Source organism: Vicugna pacos, chromosome 8, assembly GCF_048564905.1.
Source record: "Vicugna pacos chromosome 8, VicPac4, whole genome shotgun sequence".
Lineage (NCBI taxonomy): Eukaryota > Metazoa > Chordata > Mammalia > Artiodactyla > Camelidae > Vicugna > Vicugna pacos.
In genome coordinates, this window is record NC_132994.1 from 51,354,190 (window position 1) to 51,369,520 (window position 15,331).

Consider the following 15,331-nt stretch of genomic DNA (forward strand, 5'->3'; position numbering starts at 1 on the left):
GATCCAATATTATGAAAAATAATGTTCTTGTTGGAGATGCAGGCATACCTTACTTAAAAGAAGCTTTTTTAAACTATTAAATTTAAATAAATTCATCTGTAGATAATACAGAAAATAAGTTAATCATCCTAAAAATATCACTAACACTAACAATTGTACATAATATACATGTCAAATATGATAAGTAAGGATGTCTTCTATAGGTGAAAAAAAACTAAGCCCTCTGGCTATCAGAGTTGATGCTGTATTAGCTATGCACAGAGGGATCAAAAGTAAGAGAGTTGTTTAAAGTCATACCCACAATCTGTTTTTCTTCTGAATTTTAACTTGAGTTTTCTTGCTCATCAATGTATTTCAAGTCTGTAGCAGGGTGTCTGGCACAAGGGTGAATGATGGATGAAAAGTTAAAATTGTTTAAAGGCTGTACGTGGACTTTCTGCAGAACGCATATTTACAACCATATTCAATTAAGCAAAGGACAGACTGCAGGAAATCTCTGTGAATCATAAAACTAGAAGATTTTAAAAGAATATAAAAGAAAATTTCTCTAGCTCATTAGCAATCACAAAAGTGACAGAAGGGAACGGGCAACCCCAGGAGTAGACTTAGTTAGCATATTTGCTCAGTTCTCCTAGTGCACTGCCCATACATGGCTCCTGGCTGGGGGGAGTGAAACCGTAGTTTACTCCAAACACTGTGATTTTATAATTTGAAGACTATGGAGTTTTAAAGAACAGAGTGCTTCATATGAGTACTAAATGGCCTGTGAAAAACAACATCATTCTTGGATTCGCATAAATAAATACTTTCACAGACATTTACTAGAAGCTATACACCAAAAGGTTAACAGTGTAATAGGATCAACAGATCTGGGGAGGTTTTTTTTTGAAGTTACCATATTTTAAAAGTTTTCTTTGATGAATAGGCATTACTACACACTCGATTTATAATCAGGGTGAAAAACACAAAATAAATGATACATATTTTTTAATGCTTTCCAACTCTAAAGCCTCTCATTTTTGTTTTGGGATCTTTCCTAAATCCCTGGATTTTTCAAGTCCTTTGTTCTGGACCTCAAAACTGTCAAACTGCCAGTCATCCCCACCCTCTCCCATGGGCCTCTAAGGAGTAATCACAATCCAACCTTCTCTTTGCCCTCTTCCCCAAAATGGTAGGACCATTGTCTATGGGAGATAACCTGCTGGCTCACTTTACTGTAGGTGAATCTTTCATTATTTTATTTGATTTCATCTGCATTTGTAACTTTTTATTCTGAAGTATTTCAAAATTTTAAAAAGCTGCAAGAATACTATTTAAAAAAAAAACTCCTATATCCTTCACCCATAGTCCTCAATTGTCATCATTTTACTATATTTGAATTATCCTCTCTCTGCAGACAGCAGTGTTTATCATACTGAAAAACTGGAAATGGCCTCTAAGTCCAATAGTAAGAGTTCAGTTAAGCATATTGTACAGTGCAGTTATATCCTGCTTCCATTTATCCTCATTTGTCACTCATCATTGGACTCTGAAGCCATTAGGATAAAGTTCAAAGCTCTTAATAAGTCTGCCCCGTTGACTGCATCCCTCAGCACTGCTAGGATTCCCTTGATTCTGCCTGAGATGACTTCAGAGAAAAAGATCACCCAAGGTACCCTCAACCTCAAATGGCCCTGATGAGTTTTGGTTTCATCATGTATGTCTCTCCCACCCTCCCTACACAGAGGCTCGAACTAGGGACCATCGTACATGAAGACTCTGTTCTCCCCTGGGTCCTTCCTGATAGCTTAGGAAACAGGTGATGGACTCGATACAGGGCAGCAATAAAAAGCTTAGGCTGTTCAGGAAGCTCTGCTCAATATAAAAGCAAACTAACTTAGAATATAATCAGAATCCTACTGAATATTCAACAGATAAACCTCCTTAACTTCAAAACCAGGGTCAATGCCTCAAAATTATATATATTCATGAGAATTCCTATGAGAAGAAGGATGTCAGCTTAATTCTTAGCAACATCAACAGGAAAAATAGGTTCCCTGGGCTCCAAAAATGCGAGCCTCCAAAAGCCATGTATGCTTTTTAAGCCGGTATGTTCACCTTCTTTACCAAGAACAATGAAAACAAATATAATATTACACAATTTCCAAAGGAAATCATTTTACTTTGATGGCTCAGATTCAGAAATTCTGAAGCAAAAATAAACATGAAATTTCAAATAGAGAGTATTTGAGATGATCATATTTCTTGTACAAATATTTGGATGGGAAATCATAGAATCTGATGTAGCACCTATGAAATAAAAAGAAGTCAAGTCAGTGATAAAATATTCCTCATAAATATTATGAACATTTCATTAGATGGACAAATTCTAAGAACCAAGAAGGCAAAACTCCAAAACACAGTATTTATTTAAGACAATACAGTTTGTGTTGAAGACATGTTTTGCTGGGCAGAAAGGGCTTAAAAATGGAAGAGAAAAATTGCAACGTTCTGAATTGATTTGACTGGCAACATCAGTATTGAACTGCTTGCTTCTCTCAAGGAGTATACAAGGTACCACACAGAAATTTAATTTTATTTAGTTTATTAATATGATCCAAACAGGATTTAGCTTAAGAAATGAGCAAAAGACACAAAACAAGATTTGGCTGATCTATACAAAGGGAAACAAAAAAGGTGACAAGATTTTCAAGTGGTGACAATTTTCTTATAGAAAGTTAGTTTATTAACTAATATAAAAATAAATCTACAATAGCAACTGTGACTCAAATTGAGCCAGTATGCAGCACGTGTTACATGCCACGTGGTCAGGGAGGTACCTCACACCCTCCTCAGCTGGTTCACACTATCTGCCCTTTGACCTGGACTCTCATAAAAGACCCCTCACAGCACAGCATCTGCAGCCAGCTACATTTTCTCCTCAGCCTACCATCAGTTAGGTACCATGCCCGTGATTCCCATAGCCTTTCTTTTTAGACAGTGTCAGAGCTCAAGGAAAAAACTCACCTGGCCAGTGCTGAGCAGGGAAGGAAAAAAGAAAAGTACTCTGAGATGGGGTCAGGATAGTTTGGGAGGACCAAGAGACTCAGGAAACAAAGAACGGGCATCATCAGAAAGCGCTGAGGTCAGGGTCCCACAGGTAATTCACAGAAAAGGACAGAACCGGAAAAACGCCGTGAGATGGGAGGGCCCGCCGTTAGACTGGGGAAATCACACCCAGAGAGCAAAAAAGAGGAAGCAAACTGGATGGAGAGTACCTCCTTTTACATCTTTAAGATGAAAACATTTTTAAAGAGGAATATAGAAACCAAGTCAAACATTTTAAAAAATAAAACAGCAACCATGAGTATTTCAATAAAATAAAACACAGAAGGAAATAATTCTTGTACTTTCACTTGACTTGTCCAAATTTTTTTTTTAAAGGTTAAGTCAGGCCAGTTTTGCTTTATTTGGCGATGGATACATTTTATCAGACATTTCTGAGCAAAAGACGAGAAGCCAACGGACATCCCTCAAAGAGCCTGAGAAGGACGGGGAGGGGAGGCAGGGGACGTAGAAAGGAAGGCCTCCACCCCCTTCACGCTCACCCCTCACGCCCAAAGTGTCTCTAACCTGCACATTCAGCGTCAGGTTCAGATCACAGAAAACGTGGTCCCCGAGCACAACAGGATTACGGCCACGAGCGGGAGCTGCTTAGCGCCCCGCCCAGGACCGAGGACCACAGAAGCAGCTTGAGAGAGACACTTCCGTGCAAAGAAGAGGAAGATGCTGCACACACCACAGGCTCCGCTTTATAGGGTCTTTCTATATCTGGAGGTAAGGCTGTCATCCCTTGAATCTGAAAAGCAAAGAGCAGAGGACGCCACTGAGGGGCTGATTTAAAAGCAGGGCTGTGGCCAAACCTGCTCAGCCCCTGTTCTTCTGCAGGGATGAAGGGCTGGGGCGAGGGTGGGGGGATGGTCGCTGAAGTCGCCCAGTGCCGGGGAGTCGGCACCTCAGGGATTTCCGGACACGCCTCTGGGGAAAAAGAGATACAAAACGAGCCCTGTCGGTTTTTGAAGCCCTCATCCCATCTTGTTCCTCCTTCACTCCAACTTTAGCTTTAGAATAAATTTCCTTCTTCAGAAAGAGTGATATCGGGAGTTTGCGGTCAACCTAAGTAATCACGGAACAAATAAATGATCAGCCACATCAAAAGATAACTGGACCGTTGGATTTATGGATATTTGTCTGTTTCTTGGATTTTATCTATTGTGAATTCGGGTAAGATGTAACATCTGGTTTCCCCAGAGATTAAAACCAAGTATGGCTTACCGACCACTCTGCGTTGTCTGTCTTTGAACATCTCACGTTCACCGGTAGGCTGAGGACAAGCTTATTGAAGGCAAGACCTTCCTTCTTAGTCCATTTAAACTTATTCATTGCATCCATGAAAGAAAGGTTTTTATACTGCTTGGGGCTTTTGATAATGAAAGGCCAGGTCCTGAATTTTAAAATAAATAACCATAATTAGTCAAATTTAGAACAAAAGCATTTTTATATGTTTCCGTTACTTTTCAACAGTCTAAAATGGACTTCATATTTGTGCGTTTCTACACAGGTAGTTAATCTAATGCAGGTCACTGATGAGCTCAGCAGCAGTTGCCAGAAGAAATGCAGATAAAATAAGAAATTAAAAAAAAAATCTTTGGTTTAGTATCAGATGGGTATTACTTTTAGCCAAATACTTTTGACTTAGAAAGCTTTCCCAGAGCCTCACACTTCCTCACAAATTTGTTTTGGCTCTATTAACAATACAGCTGGTAAGCATTCAGTTCTGAAGGGTATAAGGCTGATGAAACGTGTAGGTTCTGAAAAGTTACTGAACGAAGATGGAAGTTTCAGTGTCATTACCCTTGAAAAGCCTGACCCCTGCTGGCTGCCCTGTTTGGCTGCCCTGTTTTCAGTCACCTAAGTGACAAAAAATAATAAAAGATTAGAAACTGAGTCGGTGTTTTTAAAATATCACTAAGAAAAAAACATTGTGCAGACAATAAGCTCTGCTTCCACTTGCTGGTCTAAAAAAACCATCCGTGACATGTCCAAGGAAGAAGGACGAAGTCGCAGAAGAATGACTTGACCTGCTTGAAGTGATACACTTCAGGTAACATCTCTCATTAAATATAAATTTTCTATTATTAATTCCTTAAAAAAGGAAAAGTGTTTAAGTGTCAGCATATCTCACATGTTTACACGAACAACTCCATGGACCCTCCAGGAGATTGTCATGGGTCACCAGTAGGAATTTGAGTCCCTTAACACCCCAAGGGGAGTTCCAGCAATTTCCAGTAATGAGCAGCGGCTATTAACCTCCAGCTGAAGAATCTACATTTTTAATATTTGATCTTCACAATTTCTTCATTTATTTATGTCATAACTCTCTCTCTCAACATATAATCTACTCAGGCATGTTGAATATTATCTTTGTAATTAAGTTAAACCTCCTTCATTAATCTTTTAGAGTAATGACAAATTTTTAATGTCTAAAACAAAATCATTTCCTCCATATTCTAATAAGTGAGACAATGAATAATACAATAGATAATATATGAAAAGTCTTCATTCCTAACCTTATTTTTTCCTTTAATTAAGGTCAATTTATCTTTGTTGAGTTTGAAGTGCACTATTTTGTACAGAGACCTTAAAGTTAAGTACCATAAAGACAGAGCAATCACCATCACACTACATTATACATATCTAGCAATGACCTAAAACCTATAGCATTGTTAAATTGCTGTAGCGTTTGAAGACTTGTAGAGAACAATCCAATTCAGAATTAGTCTAAAATAAAAACCTACATACAGTAAAAATGTGTATAAAGTGAAAACTTGATTTGAAAGGGGTCCATTATATTTATATTCAATGTCTTTTTAAATAAACTAAAAGCTATAGCTAGGTTTCACTCAAATGACTTTAAGTCAAATATTAAAAATAAAATTTACTTTTCAGAGAGATAAGGTGTTTTTCTTTAAAAAAAAAAAAAAAAAAGAAAATCAACTTCATAACCAGGGAAATGCTGGGGGAAAATCATCAGCCAGTAATCACCTCAAACACCACAAGGGGGCACTAGAATCTTTGCTAAAGTATTGTGAACTAAATCCCCTGAATTTTCTGCAGCCTTGCTGGTAAGAGTGAATAGTGTATCATATATAAATATGAGTATACATATACACATACATATATATGAAATAAAAAGCTTAACTGCTGGAGCAAATTAACAAGCTAGAATCATTTTGAAATTTCACAGCATAAAGTGACAGAAGAGATAAAAACACATTTGTTTACTTACTATAAATATGTGGGAAAGGATACAGAAAAGGACAAATCCCATGAACCATATATTGGAGTCAGCATGACAGGCTGGGTGAGTGGAGGTGTGGTCACCAATGTCCCTGACGTGGCGTCTATGGCTCATTTTTAATGCTTCCTTTCCCTTCCTACTAAATTAGTTCAGGGTCCTGCTCTTTATAGAGCACCACACTAACACATTTCCTAACCTTTCCAGCCCATCCTATACCACACTTCCAGATAACCACTGGAGAAAAGAGAAAAAAAGACAGAATGAGGAGAAATCTGGAAAAAGTAAATGTTTATCTTGAGTATTACTCGTAAAAGACTAAGCATTAAATCTTGAAACAGGTAGCCTTGAAGTAGCATGTTCTTCTGCTATCACGGAGACTGGGACTTAGAGATATTAGAATGTTCTAGACATTACAGGTTACATTTCTGCTCATCTGGGCAGTGTCCAGATGTGTCCCAGATACACATATAAATAAAAAGGTGTTATTCATAGATCACTGTAGTTGATAAGAATAAATCATTAATTTACTAGAATTTAATATTAATGAGTAATTTTCCTTTGTAAGTTTAATTGACAAGTTGATTTTAAAATATATGAGAAAATGGAATAAACTTAGATTATCCAAAATAATTTGGGGAAAAGAAAAAAATGATGAAGTTTGGGGACTTACTCTTATTTTAAGATGTACTATAAAACTGTAATAATAATTGAGCATGGTATTATATTAAGGCTAATCAGGTACCACAATGAAACAGAACTTAAGAGTCCAGAAATTGTCAATATATGGTGAAATGATTTTCAACAAACATTCCAGGGTAATTAAATAGGAAAATGGTAGTTTTTTTCATCAAATGGTTCTCTTACAACTTGATATCCGTGTGAAATACAATGGACTTCAGCATATACAATGCAAAAAATAAATTATTTAAAATGGATCATCAACCTAAAGCTTAAACTATAAAGTTTGTAGGGGAAAAAAAAACAGGAGAAAATCTTCACAACCTTGGGAGGCAAAATTTTCTTACACAGGAGATCAAAAGCACAAAACAAACCAAAAATGATAAAAAGGACTTCAAAAAATATAGTTAAAAAACTAAAATCAGGCCACAGACTGGGAAAAAAATTATTTGCAAACATGTATCTGACAGATGATTTATATCCAAAGTATAAAGAACTCTTAAAGATTATGAGGAACTCTTACAACTCAATAACAAAAAAAGTAACCCAATTAAATGGACAAAATTGAAACAATTAAAAAGGAACATATATAAATAACTAATAAGTGGGTGAAAAGAGGCTCAGCACCATTTGTCACAAGGGAAATGGAAACTAAAACTGCAATAAGATGCCCCTTCATACACATTAACATAGATTAAAATTTAAAATACTGAAAATACAAAGCTTTGGGAAGAATGTTAAGCCATAGGAGCCCTTATACATTACTGATGAGAATGTAAAAAGACATCATTTTGGAGAACATTCTGAGAGTCTCATGCAGTAAACATAAACTTAGTATACAGTCCAGGGATTCCATCTCTAAGTATTAACCCAGAAATTGAAAACATATGTCCAAACAAAGATGAACACAATCATGTTAATGGCAGCCTTCTTCATAACAGCCACAGGACTGGAAACAATCTGAATGTTTTCCAACTGGAGAACTGATAAATGAATTTGTATATATCCACACATGGGGAATACTACTCAGCAATGAAAAGGAATGAATTGCATACACACACACACACATATATATACACACATAAATACATATACAGTTATATGTATATATGAATGTCCATAAATATTCATCAGTATAGATGAATCTCAGAAACATTTTGAATTAAAGAAGCCAAGCACAAAAGAGTATATACTATATGATCCTACTTTTATAAAATCTAGAAAAGATCAAACTAATAGCAGACATAAGGCAGATTCATAGTTTCTTGGGCTTTGTGTGGGAGGTGGGATGATCTCCAGAGGTGTGAGAGGACTTTTGATGGTGGTGAAAACACTCCATCTCATCTGTGATATGGTTACACAGGGGAACACGTCTGAGAAAATTTTCTAACAGTATACCAAACATAGGGGTATTTTATTGTTCGTAAGTTCTGTCTCAAGCAATTTGACTTTAAAAAAATAAATAACAAACAGTTAAAAATACCAGCAAACCGACCAAAAAGATACAACATAAATTTTACCAATCAAATGGTTAAAGGAGACCAGGATATCTGACTTAACAAGGAACGATTCCTACTCTTCCTGACACTCTCTGAGCACATGAATATCTGAAGTACCTGGGAAAGCTGTAGCTCCCTGTTAAAAGCAAAGACTTGAGAGCTGTAACAGACCTGACGGCATAATATAAGGCCTGGGACATTCTTCTAACGAAAGGTATTCAGCCCCCCACAAACTAGAAAACATCCTCTAATAGATTTTTAATAAAATCTGAGGAGGGAATAACTAATGTGTTGTGAGATAGAGTTTACAGTCCCACCTCTATGCATACAGCCCTTTACCTTCAAAATATAGAAAAGTAAGTGCATAAGACATATCACCCAAATCTCAAACTGTGCTGTGGAGAGAAAGCAAGCTATGGCCAGGTTTGCTTAGAAGGCAGTCCAAAATTCATTTGTATTTTACCAGAGCAAGGATAAGTTTCAGAACTGACTCAGCATAAGCAAGAAATGATGTAATCACCATGCAAACTTAGGAAGAAAGGAAATTATACCATGTTTCATGTAAAGAGACAGAAAACACTGACTCTAGAAGAAGATCTAAACCAATTATACCAGAGAGAATTCTCACCAGTGTTTCATGCGATACAGTTATTTAATAGGAACGTGAATTCAATTGAACAAGGGCTCAAATGCAAGATGATAAAACAACCGAACAATATGAAAGGGGAGATAGCAAACCAAAGGAAATAAATTTAAGACAAAACAAAGTCAGCACTTAATTAAGGGAGAAAAAGTAAGAAGTAGAAAAGCACTTCTGAAAAATTATAAGAAAAAGTTTGCTTGAGAAAAATCTGAAATAGATTAGAAAAAAAACTGTAGATATAAGATAAAATTTCCTTGAAATGAAAAAAGAAGTGAATATACATACTGAAAGAGCACTCCTGTGTTTCAGGAAAATTTGATTCATATGCTCAATATTAAAATATGTAGAATTTAACGTCTGAATTCTACAGGTAGAGGAAGAATTTTCCCATTCATCCAAAGACATTGCTGAACTGGGGGAACAGCTATAACCCCAAAATATTATACCCAGCCAAATGCTGTCCACATTTAAATGCAGAAATTTTTAAACATTAAAAAAACACAGGGCATAAGGCATCTGGAAGCCCTTCTTGATCAAGCAACTTTAGGACAAAATCCTGATAAATCAAATTCAAACAACTCAGAAATGCTAAAATCATATAAAGATTAAAGAATATCATTAAATCTATTTAGAAATAAAAGTTGCATTAGATATTGTGAGAATTATGCTTCAGAGTTAAATGTAAAAACCAAAAATCTCAAAAATTATAATATAAATGATAAATATTTGGAGGTACAATAAAGGAGGATGGGAGAAAATGTGAAAGTATGAATGTCCTCATGTTTTACCATCTAAAATTGAAACATGGCATTAAAGAAGTGAGTGCAATGTGTTCATAACTTTTTTGATCTATTTTGTCAACATTTGAGAGCCCCTTTACACAATATTATTTCTTCTGGTTAAAAATAACAGCAACATTTATTTAAATTTCAACAATTATTCAATTTTAATTTAGTTTCTTTTCTTCTGATAAATTAAAACAAAATTAAACTGCAATACTTTTGCTTATAACAGTGCATAAAGTATAACCTTTATATCACTAATCTGTTCATCTTTACGTGAATACCTCCATAGAGAGATGTCTGTAATGACATTTCAATTAACGTTAGTGTTGTTTGTTTCTAACAGAATTTGAGGTGATTGCCTTTGTCTTTTTTTGAGACCCTTTCCTGCATTATCTAAACTCTTTATAAAAAGCCTGTGTAATTTTTATACCTTATCAACCTAATGTGATTTTTCCTGCAAAGAAAAATAGAAACACTTCTTTTGATTCTTTTTAAGAAAGAACAAATAAGGCAGGAACTTCCCATCACGTAAACCTGACTGGAACTGTGGGGACAGTGGTGAACTGTGGTGCAGCGGAGAATACAAAATTATCCTAACTCATTATCTATTCTGTTATCTGATCTTTGGGAGCTTTTTTGCTTTTCCTTGAGCCTTGCCAGATCTGTAGGAGGCAGAGAAAACCTGCACCCCCACAACAGACAAATCCTGGGACAGGATGTACTGGCCTCTCTTTTCCCACCAATGCATCCTTTCATCCTAGAATTGCTACAGAATGTTTAAAATTAAACCAAGCACCTAACGAATCATTATATTAAAAGTAAAAATATGAGATTCTAGGTCCTATGTTATATGATATTCCTATTTAGTATTGTACCAAATTAGTATCAAACCAAATAAGCAATATTCTTATAAGCAAAACAGAAAAAAAAAAAGCACCCAAATCATTTCTCTCTTTCTGATCATTTAGCCAGTTCCTTGTTGGTTTGGCCTTTAACAATATTTATGTCAGTGTGATGGTGAACTAGACTTGAAAGGCTGATTTAAAGTCCAAACATGGATTTTATAACAGAGGCTCTTTTTCACCCATCTTTTTGAAGAGTAAATATATTTAACCATGTAGTTAAATGGTTTTATGTGGGCAATGACATCTCAAAACTGGCCTTGTTCTGGGAAGCAATTCTCCCTGTCTTTCTAAGTGATGAAAAACCCAACTTCAGTATTTCCTGGAGGAGACCAAACGGGTGGACACTGACAGAGCTCTCGGGACACAGGAGCTGAGCATTTCCAGAGGGTTCACACAAGCTGAACACAAAAGAAAATAGTTGGACCATGGAACATTCATCTTGTAAATACAAAACTTTGAATGTTCATTTGTTTTCAACATTCTCTCAAGCATTCTCTTGATTATGAAAAGTTTCCAGTCAATGTCTTAAAAATATTCTAAAGGTAAAAAAAGGCTACTTATGTCTTAGAAATAATATCTTAAAAACAAGACTACATCCTAGTGTTTTTGGAATGACATTTTATGGGCTGTTTTGATTTTCATTGATATTTTCTTTCTTCATTTGCAATACAGTAATTGATCTCTGTTTCCATTTCCTCCTCTATAACTGGGACTGCAAATACTGCTCTATCTGTTGGACTTATGTGGCAAAAAAACTAAATGAAATCATGTATGTGAAAATGCTTTGTAAACTACAACCTAATTTACGCCAGTGTTTTATTTGTATCTTAATAGACACAGACTTCTGGTCTGGTGGTCATTGGGTAGGAACTCAGTAGAATATATCTATGAATAGTGTTTCATTTAAAAAGAAGAGTGTTTTTAGTTCCTAATTTATAATCCCTATAAAATTTTGGAACAAAAAAGTAGACCATAATTATATTCTCCTTCAGATCTGCATTTAACCACATCCTCAATAGGTGTCTTTTTTAACCTCTCCTTAAATACACCTCCTCAAAAATTTATGTGTATATTTTTGCCTAGTTACATCAGTCACTTTCATTTTGAAAAATTCTAATCATTAGAAAATTCTTCCTTATGTTAAAATAAAATCTACGCTCCAAAATTTCCATCAGCCACCCTAATTCTTCTTTGTGGTATTACTAAAAATGGATAAAATCCTTCTTTCCTACATCAAACTTAATATATGCAAAAGAGAATTTTTAATTTCTTCTTCAAACATGTTTCCCGCACCATTCACACATCATTTTCCCTTTACTTTTCTCTCCCTCACTGGCTCTTCTCTCTGCAGAGTCCACTCGTATATCTTTCCATGGCTGACTCCCCATCACTTAGGTCTCTGCTCAAACATCACCTCCTGCTATGGACTGAATATTTGTGTCTCCCTCGCCCAGATTCATATGTTGAAATCCTAATGCCCAAGGTGGCGTTATTAGGAAGTGGGGATTTTGGGGGGCTCTGCTCTTGTAAATAGGTAAGTGCCCTTATAGAAGCAGCTTGAGAAAACTCCCTGGACCCTCTGCCACATGAGGTCACTGTGACAAGATGGCTATCTATGAGGAAGTAGGTCTTCACCAGACCCTCAATCTGCCAATACCTTGGTCTTGGACTTCCCAGCCTCCAGAACTGTGAGGCAAATCTGTTGTTTATAAGCCACCCTGTCTATGGAAGTTACAGCAGGCGGCATGGGTTAAGACGCCTCCCCATAGAAGCTTTCACCACCCTATTGACAACAGCTACACACTTCCTTCACTGTCTCGATTATGTTCATAACATCTACTAATATCTGAAATTTTATATTTATATTGTTTGCTTTTTAACTGCCCCCCCAACTCTAGCATACAGTCTTGAGGAACGCAAGAATAATTTTATCTTGTTGATTATTTTACCTTCAGTCATTTCTGTGATATGCAATTGTACAGAAAGAGTTCACACAGCAGGCCTGATACAGCCATCCTTAGGAACACCTGCTTAGAAGAGTAACTCTGGCTGGCAGAGGCAACTTAAGTGGGCAACAATTTCCTCCACTGACATAAAACTTTCTCTAAACACTAGGAGTAATTTACTGCACCTAGTTGTTCTGTATAAGCGATGTAGTTTATGTTGAACACTGCTTTCCTTCTGGGAGTCTTGAATTTTGGTACTTGCTAAGCAGAGGGCAGCCCCCAATAAAAACTCCGGGCACTGAGTCTCTAATGAGTCTCTCCAGTTGCCAACACTTCATACATGTTGTCACAATCTGATGCTGGTGGGATTAAGCACATTCTTTGTGACTCCACTGGGAGATGTCTCTTGGAAGCTTGCTCCTGGTTTCCTGTGGATTTTGCCACAAGTGCCTTTTCCTCTTGTTCAGTTTTCTTTCTATTATTTCACTGTCATAAATATTAGTCATGAGTCCAACTATATGCTGAATCCTCTAGGCCTTCCTAGAAAACCACTGAACCTGAGAGTAGTCTTGGGGGCCCTGGACATAGCAAGCAGAAAGCTTACTTGGTCTCCCCAGTTGAAAATAATCAAATAGAAGAGCACATAAAGGAATTCCGCAACATGGTGATGAATCTAGTATGAAAATAAAGCTCAGCCTTACCCCTACCATGAAATCCATTTACCACTTACGTGACTGGCCTGTAGATCTCCTTAACACCAATGAACTGAAGCTGTTCCATAATGTCTGGAATACTTGCACATCGAGTAAGATTAATTCTTGGGTAATAAAGAAGGTATGAGAGACACATTTCATTCCTGGTGCTTAATCCTCCCTGAAAATGGAGATATTTTATTTAGAACAGTGTATGTTCCACCAACTCTGACATACAGCACATGAGCTACAAATGGTGTATACTTTCTTCAGATACTGAAAGGTAATAGATCTTAAGGCTGAAAAATAATCACCTAAATGACAATTTGGTTTTTAAAAATATAGTGGCGCTTATAAAAGTTAATAAAATTATTTCTATTTCTTTAAAAGTTGCCTTTCTTAAATAACCTAATAATCTCCTCAAAGTTCTATATGTATGATGTAAACTTCTCACCACAGTGAACATTTCAGAGGATTAGGGGGATGTTTAGTAACATGATACCAATCAGCCAGTTCAATGGAATCTTTGCCTGATTGCACTGAATTTTCTATAATATTGTTGTCATGTATATAAACATTAGCAGCTGTATACCACGGGGCAGACAGATTTCAAATTTGGAATCTAAGTAGTAAATTATCTACTAAAATTAAAAAAGATCAAAGATCCTCAGAAGAACTAAATCTAGAGTTACTATGACATATATCTACAATGTCCAATTTTCAACCAAAGGTTATTAAATAAGAGAAAAACCAGAAAACTATGATCTGTACTCAGGGAAAAAAAAGTTGTTAGTAGAAATTGATTGTGAGCAGATATAGACGCTGGATTTAGCAAAGACTTAAAAACAGATATACATATGTTTAAAGAGCTAAAGTAAGATGTTCAAATAATTAAAGGTAAATATGTTAAAAATGAGTGAACAAATTAGGAATGACATCAGAGAAAAGAAAACATTAAGCAAGGACTGAATAGAAATTCCAGCATTGAAAGATACTGTAACTAAATTTAAAAATCACAGGATGGGCTCAACAGCAACTTGAAATGACAGAGGAAGAGTGAGTAAACTTGAAGACTGATCAACAGAAATTCTCCAACCCAAAGAATGGAGAGAAAAAAAGACTAAAGAAAGGGAAGACATCTCAGAGGTCTGTAGAACAATATTAAATATTCGAACACACATGTAATTGGAGTTCCAGAATGAGAGGGAAGAGAGAAAAGAGTAGAAAAAAGTTTTTTAAAAAATGGTGGAAATCCTCCCAAATTGAGTGAAAAACATTAACTTACAGACCCAAGAAGAAGCTCAACAAATGCCAAAGATAATTATGAAGAGAGTCATCCCTAGACACATCATAGTCATATTGTTGGAAGCCAAAGACAAAGAGAAAATCTTGAAAGCAGCAAGAGAAAAATGACACATTGTATACAGGGGAACAATAATACAGTGAACAACTGACATTTCATCATAAATGACAGACATAACAAAAAGATATTGGAATTACATATTCAGATGCTCCAAGAAAAAAAAAACTTAACCAAGAATGCTGTACCCAGCAAATCATCTATCCTTGAAAAGTGAAGATGAAAAACTTAGTAGTATCATTCATAGTTATATGTTAGCGTAGTGGCTAGTATGCAATGATTTTACAAACTGTGAAACATAACACCTTGCATTTGCTGTGCAGGGCAGGACTGGGCAAAAGGAGAAGCTGTCTACAAATGAAGCTGCAACTGACACCAAAGTAAATATATTTAATCTACCCTTGAGCCGGGATGGCTCTTTAGAGTTGTACCAAATTGTAGGAAGGGAGTTGGTCTTTTGTATCCTCACATCAATGAGTTATT

General features: G+C 36.0%; 1 protein-coding gene across 2 annotated transcripts in view; it reads right to left on the reverse strand.

Annotated features, from left to right (window-relative positions):
- Window positions 1-2,148: 2,148 nt before the first annotated feature.
- The window catches only part of MOXD1 (monooxygenase DBH like 1), an 84,366-nt gene continuing 71,183 nt past the window's right edge, over window positions 2,149-15,331 (reverse strand). Inside the window, exons 10-13 of one of the 2 annotated variants that reach the window (XR_012075015.1) lie at window positions 13,527-13,669; window positions 4,315-4,483; window positions 3,613-3,838; window positions 2,149-2,289 (exon numbers count right to left, since the gene is read on the reverse strand). Coding sequence is in view for 1 of the 2 variants with exons in the window: in XM_015235760.3 (XP_015091246.2) it covers window positions 3,671-3,838; window positions 4,315-4,483; window positions 13,527-13,669 (480 nt within the window). In the remaining variant the exon portion in view is untranslated. Of the gene's footprint in view, window positions 2,290-2,558; window positions 3,839-4,314; window positions 4,484-13,526; window positions 13,670-15,331 lie in introns of those variants that run through there. The other variant, XM_015235760.3, reaches the window with a different exon arrangement.